General features: G+C 39.5%; 1 protein-coding gene across 3 annotated transcripts in view; it reads left to right on the forward strand.

Moving 5' to 3' along the window:
- The window catches only part of MAP2K5 (mitogen-activated protein kinase kinase 5), a 261148-nt gene that overhangs the window by 18837 nt on the left and 221529 nt on the right, over window positions 1-20782 (forward strand). For all 3 annotated transcript variants that reach the window (XM_065940825.1, XM_065940823.1, XM_065940824.1), the window contains exon 3: window positions 5818-5885. In XM_065940825.1, the coding sequence (XP_065796897.1) occupies window positions 5818-5885 (68 nt within the window). The remainder of the gene's footprint in view (window positions 1-5817; window positions 5886-20782) is intronic.

A 20782-nucleotide genomic window follows, 5' to 3' on the forward strand; every position in this document is an offset into this window, starting at 1 on the left:
ATGTTTGTCTTTCTCTAACTTATTTCACTTAGCATAATGCCCTCAGGGTTCATCCATGTGGTCGGAAATAGAAGGACGCCCATCTTTTTCATGGCTGAGTAATATTCATGTGTTTTTATTTGTGTATGTGTGTGTGTGTGTGTACATATCTTCTTTATCCATCCATCCATTGATGGATACTTGAGTTGTTTACATATCTTGGCTCTTGTGAGTAATAGTACAATGAGTTCAGTTCAGTTCAATTCAGTTTCTCAGTCGTATCTGACTCTTTGCAAAATCATGAACCGCAGCACGCCAGGCCTCCCTGTCCATCACCAACTCCCGGAGTTCACCCAAACTCATGTCCATTGAGTCGGTGATGCCATCCATCCCCTGTCGTCCCCTTCTCCTACTGCCTTCAATCTTTCCCAGCATCAAGGTCTTTTCAAATGAGTCACCTCTTCGTAGCCAGTGGCCAAAGTATTGGAGTTTCAGCTTCAACATCAGTCTTTCCAATGAACACTCAGGATTGTTCTCCTTTAGGATGGACTGGTTGGATCTCCTTGCAGTCCAAGGGACTCGCAAGAGTCTTCTCCAACACCACAGTTCTAAAGTACCAATTCTTTAGTGCTCAACTTTATAGTCCAGCTCTCACATCCGTACATGACTACTGGAAAAACCATAGCCTTGACTAGATGGAACTTTGTTGGCAAAGTAATGTCTCTGCTTTTTAATATGCTGTCTAGGTTGAGCATGACTTTCCTTCCAAGGAGTAAGCATCTTTTAATTTCATGGCTGCAGTTACCATCGGCAGTGATTTTGGAGCCCAGAAAAATAAAGGCAGCCACTATTTCCACTGTTTCCTCGTCTGTTTGCCAGGAAGTGATGGGACCGGATGCCATGATCTTAGTTTTCTAAATGTTGAGCTTTAAGCCAACTTTTTCACTCTCCTCTTTCACTTTCATCAAGAGGCTCTTTCGTTCCTCTTCGCTTTCTGCGGTAAGGGTGGTGTCATCTGCATATCTGAGGTTATTGGTATTTCTCTCAGCAATCTTGATTCCAGCTTGTGCTTCATCCAGCCCAGCATTTCTCATGATATACTCTGCATATAACTTAAATAAGCAGGGTGACAATATACAGCCTTGACGTACTCCTTTCCCTATTTGGAACCAGTCTGTTGTTCCACGTCCAGTTCTAACTTGCTTCCTGACCTGCATACAGGTTTCTCAAGAGGCAGGTCAGGTAGTCTGATATTCCCATCTCCTTCAGAATTTTCCACAGCTTATTGTGATCTACACAGTCAAAAGCCTTGACATAGTCAATAAAGCAGAAATAGATGTTTTTCTGGAACTCTCTTGCTTTTTTGATGATCCAGCAGATGTTGGCAATTTGATCTTTGGTTCCTCCTCCTTTTCTAAAACCCAAGAAAAAGAAATGCAAAAAGGCAAAATGGCTGTCTGAGGAGGCCTTACAAATTGCTGTGAAAAGAAGAGAAACCAAAAGCAAAGGAGAAAAGAAAAGATATACCCATTTGAATGCAGAATTCCAAAGAATAGCAAGGAGAGATAAGAAAGCCTTCCTCAGTGACCAATACAAAGAAATAGAGGAAAACAATAGAATGGGAAAGACTAGAGATCTCTTCAAGAAAATTAGAGATACCAAAGGAACATTTCATGCAAAGATGGGCTCAATAAAGGACAGAAATGGTATGGACCTAACAGAAGCAGAAGATATTAAGAAGAGGTGGCAAGAATACACAGAAGAACTGTACAAAAAAGATCTTCATGACCCAGATAATCACGATGGTGTGATCACTCACCTAGAGCCAGACATCCTGGAATGTGAAGTCAGGTGGGCCTTAGGAAGCATCACTATGAACAAAGCTAGTGGAGGTGATGGAATTCCAGTTGAGCTATTTTAAATCCTGAAAGATGATGCTGTGAAAGTGCTGCACTCAATATGCCAGCAAATTTGGAAAACTCAGCAGTGGCTACAGGACTGGAAAAGGTCAGTTTTCATTCCAATGCCAAAGAATGCTCAAATACAATGAATACTGGAGTATAGATATTTCCGTAAGCTTCTGATTTCAGTTCCTTTGGATACAGACCCAGCAGTACAATTACTGGATCATATATTAGTTGTAATTTTAATTTTTTGAGGAACCACATACTATTTTCCACAGTAGTTGTTTCAGTTTACATTCCTACTTATAGTACACAAGGGTTCTCTTGTCTCTGCATTCCTACCAACACTTGTTCTCTCTTGTCTTTTTAATGATAGTGTAACAAGTGTGAGGGGATACCTCATCTCAGTTTTGATTTGCATATCCCTGATGATTAGAGATGTGGAGCACCTTTCTGTATACCCATTGGCCATTTGTATGTCTTTTTCGGAATTCATTGTTTTTAGAGAGAAGTGTATTCTCATTTTATATTTCAAGGCCGATGATTTGCTCTTGGGTTGCCATCATGGCTTGGATTTTGCCTTTGGGCCAGAATCATTTGTCTTCTCAGTGTAATTCCTTTTTCAACTCAGTCTCCTTTCTGACACGAACAAGGAGTCTTCATTAAAACTACTAATTGCATTTATTAAAGAATGAAGCAGACAGTCCTTCAAAGAGCAATCTGTAGGGGAAAGTAGTACCTACATAAAATGGAGCCTCTCATTAAACCATGAGAACTACTAATCACTGTGTCACATAAACCTGATTTTATCCTCAGGCTTTATTAGACTGCCTCTTTCAAGTTGCCATGTCTCCTTATGAGACAGCACTTTAGGTTTGCCTCAAAGCTGTTCTGGTGTTTTGGCCTTAGTTTTTTTGTCCACTTAAAGCTGCTGCTGTTGCTGCTGCTAAGTCACGTCAGTCATGTCTGACTCTGTGTGACCCCATAGACAGCAGCCCAACAGGCTCCTCTTTCCCTGGGACTTTCCAGGCAAGAATACTGGAGTGGGTTGCCATTTCCTTCTCCACCATTTACAGCAGAGGGCCCTTTAGTGTTTCATAGCTGCTTTCCATGGAGCTGCTAAGTAAGAGATGATTCTGATAACTGACTTCCCTCACAGTTACCAGATTATTTATGGTAACTGACATCATCCTTCAATGATTTCATAGAATTTTAGAATTATAGGATCTTTGGTTTTAAGTAGCCTTAAAGGTTCAAGCCCAGGCTTTGAGAGGTTAGAGAATTATTTTTGTTGTTGTTGTTACTGATTTAGAGAGACTGTGATTTAAACAATTTTTTCTGAAATCTGTGCCTTCTAAACAGATTCTTCACCTGTTTTATTAAACTCCAAGTACCTCTTCATTCCATGTGGACAATCCCTGACTGAGGTCTAGTGTGTATTGAGATTCAAAAATAATCTGTCGCTCTGTAGCCACCATCTCTACAACTAGCTCTCGTGTAGAGATGAGGTTTACATAAAGCTACTTTGTTCAGGCTGAAAATTTTACCAAGTTCAGGACTTTATCAAGAACAAATAGTTTTAGTCTCCACCCAAACTGAGAATTTAACTTGCTTTTAAAACAAAAAATGTAAAGTGCTTTCATATGTGGTGATATGTAACATTATTTTCCTTTATACAATACCTGTTTTTTTCTTTTTTGTCTCCTGCATTTATGTGACAGCTTTTTGACTTAACCTTGAAAATATTAGTTTCTGGAACCTATGTAGAAACTATCTCTGTTTCCAAAATTAGAACAGCATTTTTCTCCCAGTTTGACTCTAGCCTATGGCTTAAAGAAGGAAAGAGAGGGAAGGAAAATGCTGGATTTCTGTGTAGTTCTTTATATATGTAACCTCTGTAGGAATATGCCTTCTTTGTTACTGAAGGTGACCCCTGGGTGCCATTTATACTTAAGATAGGCAGCTCTTGGTCGGTAATACCAGTGGTGATTGTTGCAGCTCCTAGCTGTGTAAATATTCAGTGTGACTTGATGATACTGATTTACATCCAGCTGGGGAACTCTGCAGGAGTGAACCTGTATCTAGGATCCAGAACAGTTACTTTGGAGGGAAAACCCCAGTGAGAGCTGTTGGCTTGGTCACTGAACAGGACGAATTCAGGTGCTGCTTTTCGTCATGCTGTCAGAGTGCTGTTGGCTGTGAGGGAGAAAAAGAAGGTAGCAGTGTGCTCTGAAATAGACTAATTAGGAGAGAAAACAGTCTCCCTCTTAGGGTTCCCGTGGCCTGGTCACCAAACAGTGGGCTATCTTAAAAACTGCAGCTGGACGGGAGGGGGGACCTGCTGAGGTGTGGTGGGCTAAGATCCAGGTGCTAAACTGAACTCCCCCTATATTTTCAGTAAGAGTTCTCAGAGCATGTCGTGCTAGCTTATTCTCTTTATGATGAGAGATATGTCTTTTTCTCCAGGCCTGGGATCAGGTTCTCTGCCTCTGATCAAATCAGCAATTAGATGCCCAAGAGTGACCAAAATAAATAAATAAATAAAATGCTAGCTCGGTTTAGCAAGTGCACAACAGCTGAGGCATCTCTTTGAGAGAGAGCCTGTCCCTTCCACGTTGTCCCCTTGGGAGGCTGTTAACATCTTCCATCAATGTTGCCCGTGCTCAAAATGTTTTTGGCATTTTTCTCTCAACTGTACATTTAGAGTCTACCAAGTATGCTGTTTTCCTTTTGACAGATCTTTATCCTTAGAAGGATGAAATAACTAACTAAATATTTAGAAAAAACCAGAAGTTATTCTGCCTGGCAGGTAGTACAGATGAGTGAGTGACCAGATGTGGACAGTTTCATTTGGGACTGAAAACGAGATCTGATATTTTTGCTTGATTTATCTTCAGGTTCTGAAAGCAGTTTTGAAGACATATTTCACAACTATTTTAATTAAGGGAAGGATCAGTGAAATCAGTACATTGTTTTGGATGTGTCTCCTTTGATGATCCGCTTACTCAGATTTACTCATTCTTGTTCAGTATTTTGTGAGGTCTTATTATCCTCTAGTTTTAAGACCGTTTAAATGATTTCACAGTAGTGCAAATCACCATTTGAAGCTTTCTGTGGTCATAAAGTACTCAGTATAAGTGAAACAGTTCAGAAAATGAGAGATCAAGTGGGTTATGAGAACTGTATTAGAATTGTTTTCTAAGTTAACCTTCCACTCTCAGTTCTGTAAAAAGGGAATGATAATAATCAAGTCATATTGTCCACATCATAGAATCGTTATGAGGCTTTTAAGGGTGTATGGAGCATAAATCACAGTGCCTTGTGTTATAGTAGTGTACAGTAAATGATAGCCATTTTTATTATGCTATTATGACAGATTGCCGGGAGAGAGGAAGAATGGAGAAATAGAGGGATAGGGTGCCGTGTGGGAAAGCAAAAAGTACTAACAGTTGAATAAGACTGGCCTTTCTCCAGTTTTTAAAGTTCTTCAAGCCAAACCTGTTCATACTCCAGTTGTATTTACTTTATTTTTAAAATATTTATTTATTTATTTGGTTGTGCCATGCAACATGTGTGATTTTTAGTTCTCCGACCAGGGATTGAACCCATGCTCCCTGCAGAGGAAACTTGGAGTCTTAACCACTAGACTGCCAGGAAAATCCCTATATTTACTTTAACTTAGGTTTATGTCATAAATGACATGAGCAATGTTTTAATTTTCAGCTGTCCCTAAAATTTGTAGTTCTTTATTGCAATTCTGTTGTATTCTGAACAAAAAGCCAAAACGACAAACTAATAACGTCAGCATCTGCGAAATACAGTGTTGAGGATGTGGACATCATGTTGTACAAACCAATTGTATTATGTTTCCAGCTGACATGGTTTTTGTATATTAAAAAATCTTATCACTTACATTATGTTGCTTTTTAAACAGATGAAGATGAAGATGGTGATCGAATTACAGTGAGAAGTGATGAAGAAATGAAAGCAATGCTGTCATATGTAAGTATATTACTAATGAGGACTTTTCTAAAAATCTTAGTGTAATTGAGGATGCAGTTTCTTGTATAGTGTAGTGAAGACATGAAAGTAAATCACAGCTGCTCTTAACATTTCTCTATACAATATGTAGAATTTTTAAGGATTTCCTTACGTGAAAGTTAAGGGCATTCTTTTCAAAAGACACTGATCATATCATGAACATTAAGAATAATGCATCTTAATGACTTTTGCATTAGGTATGGTGCAGACTAAATGGACTATCAATTTCCTGTATTTTTTATGCAGTACTTAAAGTAACGGCTCATTAGAAATGAACCCCTGGGCTCTAAAAAATTTTTCAAAATCTACTTTCAACTAGATATCTCTTTCACCCCTTCCAAACAGACTGTAGTTATAATGTAGCTGCTGGCTTAATGTGGATACATGACTTACAGATGTACTGTCAGTGATTTTATGCACTAACTACCCCACCCTAAAACGAACTACAAGGTTACTTACTGAATCTAAGTGATTTGAATATATCCCGAAATGACTTTTCTTTTGTGTTTCAAATTTCAGTGAAAATTTGCATTAACATTTGTCTCAGGGCCAAAGTAGATAAACAAGAAAAAAGGATGCATTTCTAAAACTTTAATACTAAGCTTGAATAATTTAGCTACTATGGAAAGAAATAGCTTCCCTGAGCCCTGGTTTGTTCTTTTCTCTTATTTCACTTTATTTTTTCTTAATTCATTTTATTTTTTCTGAGCTTGTGTCTGTGTACAAAACCTTCTCTAGTGGTCTGATGAAGAGAGCATTGGGCTGGAAGTCAGGAGACCACTGCCCTTCTCTGGCTTCCAGGCTTTAGGCAAAACGCTTAACCTTTCTGGGCAGTAGTTGCCTCATCTGTCAATTGTGGATAATAATACTTGTCCTTTCTACTGCACAGGGTCGTTGTAATGGTCAAATGGGATAATAGCTGTGAAACCCTTTGAAAAGTTAAAAATTCTATACAAATGCAAAGTGGTATTATGGTGGGAACGATGGAGCTGGCGCCCCGGCTTTTCAGCGAGTCTCTAATCTTAGCAGATGATTAGGTTGTAGGTTTTTAACCAGAATGTTGTTTCATTGTAATGAAAACTGTAACATATCTGTATGGGTTTCCACCGATAGTTTTAATTTAGGGTAGGAGGACAGAGAACAAGAAGGATGGCATGATTAACAGAGCGTTGCATTCAGACCAGTGCAGAGTAGGAAAAGTCAATTTCCCATTGACTTCACATTAACTTACTTGAGAGTCTTTGTGCTCTGCGAATTTAGAGCAGGGCTCATCAGTACCTTGAAAGGCAAAGCAGGATTGTCTGCTGAAAGGTCTAGCACTAGTATTGATAGATTGACTACCTTTCCTGAGAATGTGACATGCTTATTTTTAGAAAAAACTCACACACAGATGGGCTCTAGTTTTTTCACATGTATCCATTGCAGAGCGGAGAAGGCAATGGCACCCCACTCCAGTACTCTTACCTGGAAAATCCAATGGCCGGAGGAGCCTGGTAGGCTGCAGTCCATGGGGTCGCTAAGAGTCGGACATGACTGAGCGATTTCACTTTCACTTTTCACTTTTGTGCATTGGAGAAGGAAATGGCAACCCACTCCAGTGTTCTTGCCTGGAGAATCCCAGGGACGGAGGAGCCTGGCGGGCTGCCGTCTATGGGGTCGCACCAGAGTCGGACACGACTGAAGCGACTTAGCAACAGCAGCAGCAGCCACTGCAGAGAGAGCATTGCTGACATCCATGTACTTTCATTATGTCTCTGACATGACCTCACACAAAACTGTGCTTTCAAAAATGTACTTTTGGGAAAAGCTAACAAATTGTGCTCTTTGAGAAGTGTTACTACGTGTGATCATGGTGATAGTCATAATTATTTCCATTTCTAAGTGCCCATTTTACACTAGACACTTAAGGTATTTAGTTTCCTTTGGTTTTAATAATCACTCTGTAAAGTAGATATTATCACCCCTACCTTTCAGATGAGGAAGCTCTGGTTAAGCCCAAGGTCTTAGAGCTGTGTGAGTATGCATATGGACTGTAAGTTCGGCTTCTCCTGGTGCCAAGGCCCATGCTCCTTCACTGTTTCATTCGGCTGCTCTCCCACCCACCAGCTTGTTCCTTAGTACTGGGAGCTTCCTGTGTGTTAAAAAATTAGCTTTTAAAAAAAAATTTTTTTTTTATTAAAAAAAACTTTTAAAAATTGTAAAAAACTGAGTACATTTTGTAAGATCTTATTGGCTTTATATAATGATTCATGAATTGGGCAACATCCCATCCAGCAGATAGAAAGACACTAAAGACGTGTGTAGGCAGGAGACAGGACAAAGAAGTCAGTTTAGCCAAGAGCTGATGGTTTCAGGCTAGGTCACCTTCCTCGGGGACAGCAGGGGTCTGTCATGTGGATTACCTCACTAGCAATGACCAGGAAATTCCAGACTGACTGGTTAAGGTTATATTCCTCAGAGAGTTTTATGTATAACTCACTACATTTTTCTTATGTTTGTTCCTTTGCGGTGGATGGTGAGAACTTTTTTCTGTAAACTGGCAGTGGTTCATAGAATGGGGTCTAGATGATCAGGTCTGAGTTTTCTCATTAATTCACTTGATATTTATAGATAAGAACCTGAGGCCCCAAGGTAGAGCTCCACTCCCCAGATTGTGAATGTTGGAGCAGATTATTTTAAAATGAAAATGAAAATATCCCTGAGAGAGATAACAGGTTTTAAGTTATTTAAAACCTAACTGGATTTCCTTTTGCTCTTATCTCTCGAGGCAGCCTCTACCATCAAATACTCCTTGTTTATGTAGAGTCAGGCTCTGAATAAATAACTAAATAGTAAAGAGTAGAGGACGCCCTGTCTCAGAAAAGCACAGACAAGGTTGGTTGGCTGCCATTTTGATCTGTCTTGGTTTTTATGGTTGAAATTCCTTTGGGTTACAGTTTTGCCATAAAGAGAACAATTTGGACTTAACCTCACAATAGATTTTGGTTGATAGTCTTCAGTTGCCAACCTGGTGTTAAAAACCTGTATTGGCCTTTTATTTTTTAAGTTCAGTTTGGCTCTGAAAAAATTTGATTCCAGGACTTGGGACCACATATTTACTGCTTAAAAAAAAAAAAAAAAGAAGCTGTGCTTTTCATGTGGAATTCAATAAATTTGCAGTCACTTTAGTATTTCTTTAAAAACCATATGGGGAAAGCAAAACTAGACATATTTTTGCCATAAATCCTTTAATCATTCTTTTTAAAAAAAGCTACAGTGTGTGAGTTGAAACTTGCAGAATTTTTTCCCCCATTGGATGTAAGCATTTTCTGGCTTTGGGCCAACAGAAACATAAGTTTTTATCAGTAATTTAAATAGATTTTTGTATTAGACCTGAAAATGTTGCCTTTTTAATTGAAAACTTATCAATTATTTAAATTGCTAGCAGCCCGAGGCTGTTAATTTTATGTGTGCCGTAATAATGGCATGCAGTGGTTTTTGATGCATGTGACACAGAATGTCGCGTTGTGGTAAGGATTTGTCATGACAGTAGGTTGTATGCGGTTAAATAATAACTAGCACACTAAACCAAAGTCTGTTGTCTCACATTAGTACCATTTTATGTGTTATTTAGAAGTTGTATTCTTTTCTTCATTAGATATATTTTTAAGAGATAATGAGAAGAAAACAAAGCTATAATAAATTGTCTTTTAAGAAAATGTAAAGTAATTTGGTCTCCAAGGAGATATTTAATGTATTGAGAGAATTCAGCAGCCAAGTGTTATTACAGCACCATTGTGATCGCTCTCTGCGTTTTGTTATGAGTTTGTGTTAATCAACAATCTGTTTTTATAGCGTTGTTTCTTATAAGTTATGTTGTTAGAATATTCCACTTCTGGGATCATGGCTTTTCCTCTGACACTATTGTATCTTTTTAATTTCTCCATAAAGTATTTTTTTAATTAGAATTTGAAATGCTTTATTAGGAAAAAAAATACACCCCACCTACATATCCTGAAAACTAAATACCTGATCACTGCTAACTATTTAAAGGACCCTGTTAAATACTCCCTTAAAGTAGTTTTAATTTTTTTTGTTGTTGTTGTTCTTGTTTTCCTCTCTCTTTTTCTAGAAGGATAGACAATAATCTACTGCTTTTCTCCTTCCATCTTTTTGTATTTGTTATCTGGTAGTGCTGACCTCATTTCCTTACAGCATGAAACATCAGTGCTGGGCCTTATTTTTGATTCATCATACGTTTTATTTATCATTGAGACTCAGTTATAGGAGGGGGTTATTTTAATGTTAACCTCTACTTTTAGGTGACCTTTCTTCAAGGAGCTCAGCAGTACATCTTACTTTTGTAAATGGATTCATATTTGTTTCTGCTAAATCCTGTGGCTTATAAAGAGTTTATTACACCTAGTTCTCTTGATACTGAGAGGCTTGTATGAGTGGAAAACAGTATTAATAAGAATTATGTTCTTCATTTTGCCTAATCTCTTTACACCATTTCTCCACATTGCCCCAAGAATATGGGATGGGTTTAACTGTAACAAGGCAGACACTGTGTATTATTGGAGTGTAAGTATTCCCTTTGACATACTTGACCGTAGTGTACCTTGTTAGATGTTGGGTACCATGAGGGAGAATACTCTTTGACCTCTGTTTCTGTAGCACCTTGTAAATTGGGATATGATTCACTTTATCCTAGTGTGCATAACTTGGAGATTGCTTCAGAAATCGTAGTTGCTCAATAGATAGCCAATGGAAATTTGCTGCATGACTCAGGGAACTCAAACCGGGACTCTATAGTAGCCTAGACGGGTGGGATGGAGAGGGAGGTGGGAGGGAGATTTAAGAGGGAGGGGACATTTGTATACCTATGGCTGATTGATGTTGATGTATGGCAGAAACCAACACAATTCTGTAAAGCAGTATCCTTCAATTAAAAAATAAATTTTTTAAAAAAAGGAAAAATCATAGTTGCTCAAGTGGAGTTGGAAGAAACCCTTAGTGGTCTTGTCCAACTGTCTCATATTACAGATAAGGAGACTGAGGCCCAGCAAGATCAGATTCAGTTTGAGGTTATATTGCTAATAAATGGGAAGGCCTGGACACAGACCTAGGTTCTGGACTCCCAGTCTTCACTCCTGGTTAAGTGTTGTTTTTGTTTTGGCATTTATTGAGATCCTACAGAAGAAGCTTTGCAAATACCACTGTTTTCCTAATAACAAAAAAATAATGCTATTTAGTAGAATGTCAGTGTACCTGAGTTTGAAAAGGACTGTAAAGAAATACTCTGGGCTTTTGAAGTTTCCTTCCCACAGGGCTGAATTTTACCTTAGGATGTGTTGCCCAGTTAGTTGTTAAACATTTAATAGCCTTAGGGCCTTTACGATTGGGAAGTTTTCTATGTAGAGCAGAGATTGGAAGCTCTTCTCCAAATGGTACTTTTAAACATGCTCCACATTAAGTCAGTCCAGCTTACTTTGTATGCAGCAAAATAGCTTGGTCTTCAGTCCTCTCGTTTGTCATGATCCATCCAGACAATTGGTAATACTCGATACTCTGCTGGTAGGGTGGAGAAACGCTGAAACGAACAAGACAGGAAAACTGAATGCAATAAATAAATGGTGTTGGAAATTATTTAGCTTTTTTTTTTAATTGGAATGGTGTCATGCTCCAAGCTATAAGTAAAATTTTTGTATTTTTTTCTCATCCTCGTCAAAGAATGAAACTTTGTTTTCAGAGGCAGATTATTTTAACTCTCTTCTCTATGTTATCTGGGACATATGGATGTCCTTGAAATAGTGATAAGAATGTAATGGCCCCTTATTTAGCCCCTCTTTGAAATACCTCAGGACATTTTTGCTAACAAGAAGCAGAAGCAGATGGAAGTTTGCATCAGATTAGTAGGTAGCTCGTGGAAGCAAAGGAAGAGACAGCATGAGTAGGCCTCAGTCAGGGTGGCACCAGAGTATTGTGGGGCTTTAAACCACCAATATTTTGTCATTAATATGGCCACGCTCCTGGTTCAGCTCCCTCTCTATGGAGGACTCAGAATGACCTACAGTTTGTGTCCTCTGGAGTCCTATGTTGAGGCAGCTGACATGAGGATACCGAAAAATGCAGGACATCAGTTAGGCTCTTAGGGGCTATAGTAGGAGCTTCTTTTCCAGGGAGATGTGGACTGGAAGGAGATGATGGACTTCTAGCAGTCAGGTTGCTGTGGGGCATAACCAAGGCGTTAGGCTCGTGTTAGCAGCTCCTAATGAACCCATTCTCTTAGGGCCAGTTTTACTGGAAACAAGAGGGGTGTTTTCTTTTCTTTTTTTTTTTCATTTATTTTTATTAGTTGGAGGCTAATTACTTTACAGTATTGTAGTGATATTTGCCATACATTGACATGAATCAGCCATGGATTTACATGTGTTCCCCATCCCGATCCCCTCTCCCACCTCCCTCCCAACCCGATCCCTCTGGGTCTTCCCAGTGCACCAGGCCTGAGCACTTGTCTCATCCATCCAACCTGGGCTGGTGATCTGTTTCACCCTTGATAGTATACTGAGGGATGTTTTCTATATATATCTGAAAGGTGAACATAAATTTGCTATAATACAGTAAAGTTAGAGGAATTCAGTAATATTTCAACTCATGACTATAATATGTCCAAAAAGGTGTAAATTGTAATTGGAAATTAAAACAAGTTGTCTCTGTTTATATAGGTCTCTCTGTTATATGTTATTTACTCATTCCTCACTGCCTTTTCATTTATTTTTTTTTAACAACATTTGAGCAGTAGGCTGAATCTTTGTTGAACACAATTGGAACTAGCTAAATAGTCTACTTGTAAGGGAATGTCCTATTTGGCCTGCTATCTGTATGACCTGATGCTCCCGTTTTATTTAAGTGGTAGGTTCCCTGAAGCTATTTAAACTTCTTCTACTTTGGAAGTATGGCAGAATTGCTGCAACTTAGAGATCAGGTGAAAGGCCAGTGTAGACAGTGCCTCAAGCCAACCATGGTGGTGACTAGTAAAGCCTCAGCTGAGGAGATCCCACAAGTTTTGGACTCATCGCTGAACACAAGTTTAAACTTCTGCCAACACACATTACCTGAAACTTGGCCAAGTTGAATTTCATCTGCTGTTGGCTATCCAAACCTCAATTCCTATTAAGACCATCTGGAGTTCCCTAACATCCTTTACAGTTTTACTGTCCAAAACAAATAGTGTTATCATTAAACTTGGCCAACTTACTGTCTGTTTCATTTTCAAATCACTAATAAATACATTTGTCTGGTAACGTTGACTTATAAAGAGGCCCCAGAGTTGTTCCCTGTTGACCTTTCATTGGAAGACTTTTCACTGTGATTTTTTCTCTTCATCTAATCAATCCATGACCATGTGTGGACCCTTGGTCTAGAGTCATTTAAGAAAGAACATGTGTGCCTTGTAGTCACCTCAAGGCAGGGAAAATGAGTTTTCAGGGATTGAAGCCAGGTAATAAAGATAGTTATTAATTTGATATTCAAAATAGATTAGCTTTGTATGTCATTTTTGACTAAGGAGCTGCTGTGTGCTTCTTAAGAGGTGAGCATCACAGAAGGGATACCTCTTAAATGCAAAGTATAAGAAATAATTGAAAGAAAGTATAATTGATGACATAGCTGAGTAGTGTTGTAATTGAATTTGTAGCCATTTGACAGAGTTAAGATTGTTGAGTTCTTCACTAGGAAAACTAAGTTATATAACTATGAACTGCAAATAGTTTGTTAGTTTATTGATTATTGCTGTAATTACTGGCTCAGCTACATATAATGGGCTATGCTTGCAGTACTGACAAAATAGGAATTTTAAAATTTTATCGTTAGTAGGGAAAAGCCAGCATGCTTAGTTTTTTATAAGTATTTCCTCATACTGTACTGTTTATATTGTCTGTTAGGAGGCATGCTAGGGAGAGATTAGAAAGCTTCTGTTACAAATGTATAGAAGAATGATAAATGACTTTGATTTGAGTTGATATGTAAGACTTGCCACTAAGTTAGAAGATCTAACCAATGAGAATGTCTGTGTTATTTCCTATTGGCCTTCTCTTCTTGAACATATGCAGAGTGGCCATTATGCATATGGTACAGTGCTATACACTCTATGACTAGATACTCTACTAGCTTCTTAGATTTTTTGGAGATAGGTCTTTTTGAAAATGTGAGGAAAGTTGTTTATTCTTTTCCCAGAAAATTCACACAGTGCAGCATTTCACCTAGAAGTTCAGGAATTTCAAGGATCTCCCAAGGCCCATGTAGACACCAGATTAACACCTCTGGCATAAGACCTAATAAAATACATGAGACATGGTCCATGCCCTTGATGAACTTCCAGATGGAGAAACAATGTTCCTTATAGTACCCTTCCACTTATATTATTATTTATAGTGCTGTACTAATTGAGGGGGGTTGAGGGCATACTGACTCAACCTTAATAAACAATTAGTTAAATGCTACCTGTGTACTTGGTCTGAAGATCTTGGCAGTCTTGTTTAGTGGTTTCTATGTCACCCTATTGTTATGGCCATTTTTCTTGTATGTACTGTTGCTTGGGAGTGGGAGATTCATAGTAACATGGTGCCCTATTTTAAGATGTTTTTCAAGTACTTTATAAAAATGTTTCTTATATACCAGCTTCTATGATTGTGATGTTCCTGACACTTTTATGAGGTGAGCAAGGCAGGTATTTTTTTCATATTTACAGCTGAGAATACTGAGGCACAAACAAGTTGCCTTTCTCAAGGTCACATGACTGGTCAATGTAGAGATGGGACCTGAGCTCACTCACTGATTTGCCCGTTTATTCATAGAGCCAGTTTTTTGTTTGTTTGTTTGTTTTTTGTTTTGGCTGTTCTGGGTCTTTGTTGCTACACGTGGACTTTATCTAGCTGCAGAGAGTGGGGCTGCTCTTCGCTGCAGTGTGAGGCTTACTGTGGTGGCTTTTCTTGTTGCAGAGCGCAGGCTGTAGGGCGCATGGGCTTCAGTAGCTGTGGGTGCTGGCCCCACAGCACGGGCTCAATGGTGTGGCGTATGGGCTTAGCTGCTCTGTGGCATGTGGGATCCTCTCAGATCAGGGATCGAAACTGTCTCCTGCTTTGGCAGGCAGACTCTCGAAAACGGAGCCACCGGGGAAGCCTCCAGCAGCTTTCCATACAGTAAATATTTATGGGATGGCGAGTATCTAGCCAAGCCCTGTACTAGGTGGTGGAGGTACAGTGAACATATAGTTCACTCCTTCAGCGAGCTCATGGTTCAGTCAGGGAAGTTAACAAAAAAGGGAGGAGTGTTTCATGCGGGAGGACAGGAAAGACTCAGAATTACCAGGCAGAATGATCAGCGCTCTCATATGCCTAAGCATTTGGTGTTCTGTGAGCTCAGAGAAGGAGCACCTGATCTAGCTTTGGAGACAGATAAGGCTTCCTGAAGAGAGTGGTGTCTAGGTGGAGTAGCAAGGACAAGGGGACTTGGAAGGGTGTTGAAAGGCCCAGGTGAAAGGATGCCTGGTGCCCTCAGGAGGCACTGCCTGTGATCAGTGTGGTGTGGACAGTGCGGGGAGGGTTGAGGTGAGGTTGCGAAGGCAGGTAGGCTTGATCATGGAGGGCCCTAGCTTGAGGATATGAGCAGGGGGGGAAATGTAGAGTTGGTAAGAATGGTGGTTGACTAGATGTGGGGTAGAAGGAAAGGGATGGGCTGGAGGACTCCCAGATAGCTGGTTTGGGAAGCTAGGTCATGGCGATTTCATTCATCCAGATGGTGAACACATATGTTGGAAGACAGGCCTAGGGCATGAGGGAAGGTGGGAGAGGTGGGGACCTGTTGAATTTGAGGGGCCTCTGGACAACCAATTGGGTATGTTCCAAATCTTAGGAGAGAAATCTGGGCTGGAAATAAAGGTTTGTGATTCATCAGCTCCTAATTAGTCTCAGTGACTCCTCTGGTAATTGAAACCTTCGAAGTGGCTGAAGTTAACTCAAGGAGAGGATAAAATAAAAAAACGAAGGTTGATGAAAAGTCACGGGAAACTTCAGCATTTAAAGGAGGAATGGGGAGAGAATCACTTACGGGAAACTGAGCAGTGTGGTAAGAGAGGTAGAAGGAAAATGTGGAGGGTGGCGGAGTCCCTAAGGAAAGAGAAGTCACCAGCCAGCACAGGAATCTTCATTATATTAACATCTTACCACCATCCCCGGTCTCTCAGAGGTCAGGTGACATGGCTTCCCTCACATAGGTGACAGTGAAGAAGCCAGGCTCTCCACCAGCTCAGCAGTCCACCCAGTAGCCTGCTTTAGTTAAATCTTTTGAGGTATGAGCAATAGGAGGTAGCTCATCTTAAAAAAAAAAGAAAAAACATGATTATATTTTAATGCACAACCAAAATACAAAACACCATAGTAAATTGATGGCAGTAAAATATGGTATTTCATTTGCATTGCATGACAGACAGTTAGCATCTTTAGTCATAAATGAGAATAACTTACCTTTTGACTCTCAACTAGCAAAGAGACATTTTATGTTCTGAGTGCATGGACTAGAATGAAAGGAGTATCTTTCTTGGTTGACTGATAAATCGTTTGCTACTTTTGTCAAATCGGTGTAATGATATTCCTAGAATAGGGTAGGGTTGTGAGAAACTGGATGAATAAATGTAAATATCTAGCATTGTTACCAAGCAAGGACTCATGTGCATGAGGTACAGAACGCTCTTGACAGTGGCCATTTGTAGTGAAGTGAAGGTTTATTTGCCAGGCACCAAACCAGGAGAATGGGGAGCTCATGGTCCAAAGACCTGAACTCCTCCATGGCTTTCAGGTTGGGGTTTTTAAAGACAGTGTGAAGGGTGGGGGTCATAGGAAGTTGATCAGCTCATGGACCTTCTTCTGATTGCTTGGAGGTGAGGTTACAGGGTAAGGCTTCAGGAATCTCAGCCTTCTGGTTCCAAGCAGCCTGGGGTCCAGTGCTTGTGTCAGCAAGTAGTTACCATCCTCCACCTCACTTTTAAATCTCTCAACCACTAATCATTACAGTTTACCAACACCTTCACTAATCTATTGCTGCAGTTTAATTTTGAGCTTCACAGTAACCCTATATAACAGTTTCTATAGAACACATATGCATCAGATTGTTAATAATATCCCTTCAGGAGGAACTACCAGGTCTGTGATTCTGTTGTCCTAATAGTTTACTCCTTGAATCTGCTCTTTGGAACTCAAGGACGGCTAGGAGACCAAAGCCTTTTTCTACAACAAGAAACAGAGGACGCGGAGGGGCTTTTGAACCCAGGATGGCCCTGCAGGGTACTTAAGGTTCAATCCCACCTGTTTTTTTTTTTTTTTTTTTGATACTCCCTAATACTGAGGAGAACAGAGGTGGGACAAGAAAGGGAATAAAGTTTTGGGTGGAGAAATTAATCATAGACTTGGCAGGGTGTTGAGGAGCTCTGTATCGGTATTGAGCCTGGCAGACAGTAGGTATTCAGGGAGTTATTTCTGGGTGTATCTGTCTTGCTGTTTCTTTGTTTTCTCTCCTTTCAGCAGAGGACTTGTGCCTTGTAAAATTAAACTGTGCTGTTTTGGAATTCAAGTATTTATGTGGCACATTTCCATGAAGAAAAAAGTGTTGTAATTATTGATTGGATTGTGCTGTTAGAATTAGGTTCATAACAAATAGGAATATGGTATGATAAACTTGCAAACAGAACAAAGCCAAAAATTGTACTTGTTATCCCCTTGTTGAATCTGGCCCTCTGTTTCAAATTAATTAGATTTTTGGATAACTATGCTAAACTTTGTCACATCCTTATTAAAATTGTTTAAGGATTTTGAAGAACATCTCAGAGGGACTTTGAAACTAATCTGAGTCTGGTACTGGAGATTCCATTAGCAATCACAAAACTGATTAATCTTTTACTCAGTTAGCTTATTGATTATTGCTGCAATTACTGCATGTAACAGATTCTACAGGGGATACCAGAGAAAACAACGTTTTATAACTGCTGCTGACGTGTTCAGAATGAATGCAGTCTTTTGTACTTTTCATACATACCGTTTTTGTGTCTTTAAATCCTGGAACACTTCTACTTAGAAAGCGCTGTGCTTAATATTGTTTCACTGTTAGGAGGTTCACTTTTAAATCTCTCAACTACTTGTCATTACCATTTACAAATACCTTCACTAATTCTATTGCTGCAGTTTAATTTTGAGCTTCACAGTAACCCTATATAATAGGGAAACTATCTTTACTCTCATTCAGAGGAAACTAAGGTTCAGAGGTTAAATAACCTCCTAAAGGCTGTGCAGATTAATAAATGGCAGAATTGGTATCAGACTCCATTTCAGTCAGTAGGTATTAGACACCTACTATGTGCCAGGCTTTGTGTTAGAGGTAATGAAAGCTGGATAGGATAATAGAGGTTGAGCTAAGAAAGCTTTTTGTTTAACTTCACATTATAGGTCTATTAATGTTATCATGATCACTTTTTACTTTTCTGTCTAAACCGTATCATTAATAAATACCTTGGTGTAAAAGATTTAAGACTTTGGTTTGGTTTGGTTGGTTGTCTTTTCATTTTGTTTTTATCTAGTACAAACCTCGGAGAAGGCAATGGCACCCCACGCCAGTACTCTTGCCTGGAAAATCCCATGGATGGAGGAGCCTGGTAGGCTGCGGTCTATGGGGTTACTAAGAGTCGGACAGGACTGAGCGACTTCACTTTCACACATTGGAGAAGGAAATGACAACCCACTCCAGTGTTCTTGCCTAGAGAATCCCAGGGACGGGGGAGCCTGGTGGGCTGCCGTCTATGGGGTCGCACAGAGTCAGACACAACTGAAGCGACTTAGCAGCAGCAGTACAAACCTAGTCTTTGTCATTGTTGCTTATTTTATCACTATTTAGAACAAAATTGGAAAGAATCCCCCTGAAGGGAAAATATATAAAACCCGGAGAGAGGATGAAGCTCTCAAAGGAACTTGCTGTGTAACTTAAGTGCTCGCATATTTTCTCATGCGAGCCTCACAGTAATGCTGGGCACACACCAGCTGAGTAAACGGAGACGCCGTGAGCGTCCCTCACTGAGATCCCAGGGCTTGGGTCTCTAGCTCGTCTCAGTGCCTCGCCCGTCTCTCTGGGCAGCACAGGCCTCGCGGCTCGTCAGGACCGCTCTGTGCCGGGACGTCCTGTCCACCAAGGACTGCCATGTGAGCCGTGGCCTAAGCCCCGAGCCCCCTTGGCAGCCACTCAGCCACCAGCAGGCCTGCTCCTGAGGGGTCAGTTGCCTAGAGTGGGCCCATGCCGTGGCTTAGCTTACTGCCCTTTATAGTTTGTCCTTGAGGGTGAATTACTTTGGTGTGTGGAACACAAGATTCTGTGTTAATGTGAACACAGATCAAACCCTGTATTTCAGCAGGAGAAAACGTTCCTTGGATTTGGAAGAATTGTAGAAAACAAAAAACCAATCCTAACCACTTGCTTTGAAGAAACTGTCAAGTGGAATGCTTAATATCATTACTGTGACTGTGTTAATCAGTGTACAAAGAGATGTTTATAGATTGCTAAAAAAATTCCTACAACGGTTATAGAAGTATGTATGGCTTTGCCAGTTGAATTGGCACAGCTCAGAAATGAAAGGGAAACCATTTTTATTTATATATTTTGTGAGGTAAATAAATAAAGTTGGAAAACAGGTCAATTTCATGCATGCAAGGTTTTATAGTAGGAAAAAAATACCTTGCACCTGTTCTGACCCTTTACGTGTGAGGTTATTTGTTTTCAAACTTGACCCCAAGCACCAGTTTGAGACAACTCTATAATTAATTTGTTAGATAAAGCATAAGGATATTTTATTTGTTTTGATTTCTAGGACTGTGGTCAAGTAGTAACTGAAATTACTAACCTATTGTACATAGCAGTTAATTAAAGAAAAGCATTAAGTATAGGAGAACACCACCACTGCTGTTGTCTTGTATCAGTATAAAAAGGCAGTAATTTTTTTGACAGCTACTGATTGGAAAGTTGCTTGCAGCCTTCCAGAAGCAAGAGGTACATGCCGTGGATCAATAACCAGCAAATTTCCCATTAAAAAGAATACCTGAGCAATGTTCCAAATAGCCACTGGCATCTTAATTTTCCATGGAAACCTCAAATACTTGTGTACTGAGGACAAGTCATTTTCGGACAATTTTTCCAGACTACTTGTTAACAGTTATTGCTGTCCCATAAGGTTGACAGCCTACATGATTGATATTTCATTTACTTGTCATCACTGTTTGAGTAATGGCGAGCACTATATTTCTGTGATTTTAAAGAATATAGTTTCCTGAGAGACATTTGCCTTAGTAGTATTCCAGAGTGTGTGTCACATGTTTATGCTGTATGTACATACACTTTTACATCATGGAGGGAAAGAATCAGTTTCCTTTATGGTTTGCAAGCTCTCAGAAGGCAGGGTATCCTTCTATTAGTCCATGGCCATCAAAAATCCACTTTCACTTTGTTTTTAGGGTGAAGATTCTTAGACTTGTTAACTTGAGATTCTAAAGATGATATGGAATTTTGTAACTCCTTTTTATTTCTAAGGGAAAAATAAGCTCAATCTTGTGATAATTTTAATGTACATAAAAGCAATAAGAAGATATATGTACATGTTTTTAAAAAAGAAACTTTTAAGAATGTCAACAAATAATGATTATCAAAGAGGAATTTTCTGGAAATGTGATAGTTAAAAAGAAAATATGCATGTGTTTTTTAAAAACTATTATTTACTTATTTTGGCTGCATCCAGTCTTAGTTGCAGCATGCAGCCTCCCATGACAACACTCGAGCTTCTCTCTAGT

This window comes from Muntiacus reevesi, chromosome 7 (assembly GCF_963930625.1).
Source record: "Muntiacus reevesi chromosome 7, mMunRee1.1, whole genome shotgun sequence".
In the NCBI taxonomy this organism is placed as follows: domain Eukaryota; kingdom Metazoa; phylum Chordata; class Mammalia; order Artiodactyla; family Cervidae; genus Muntiacus; species Muntiacus reevesi.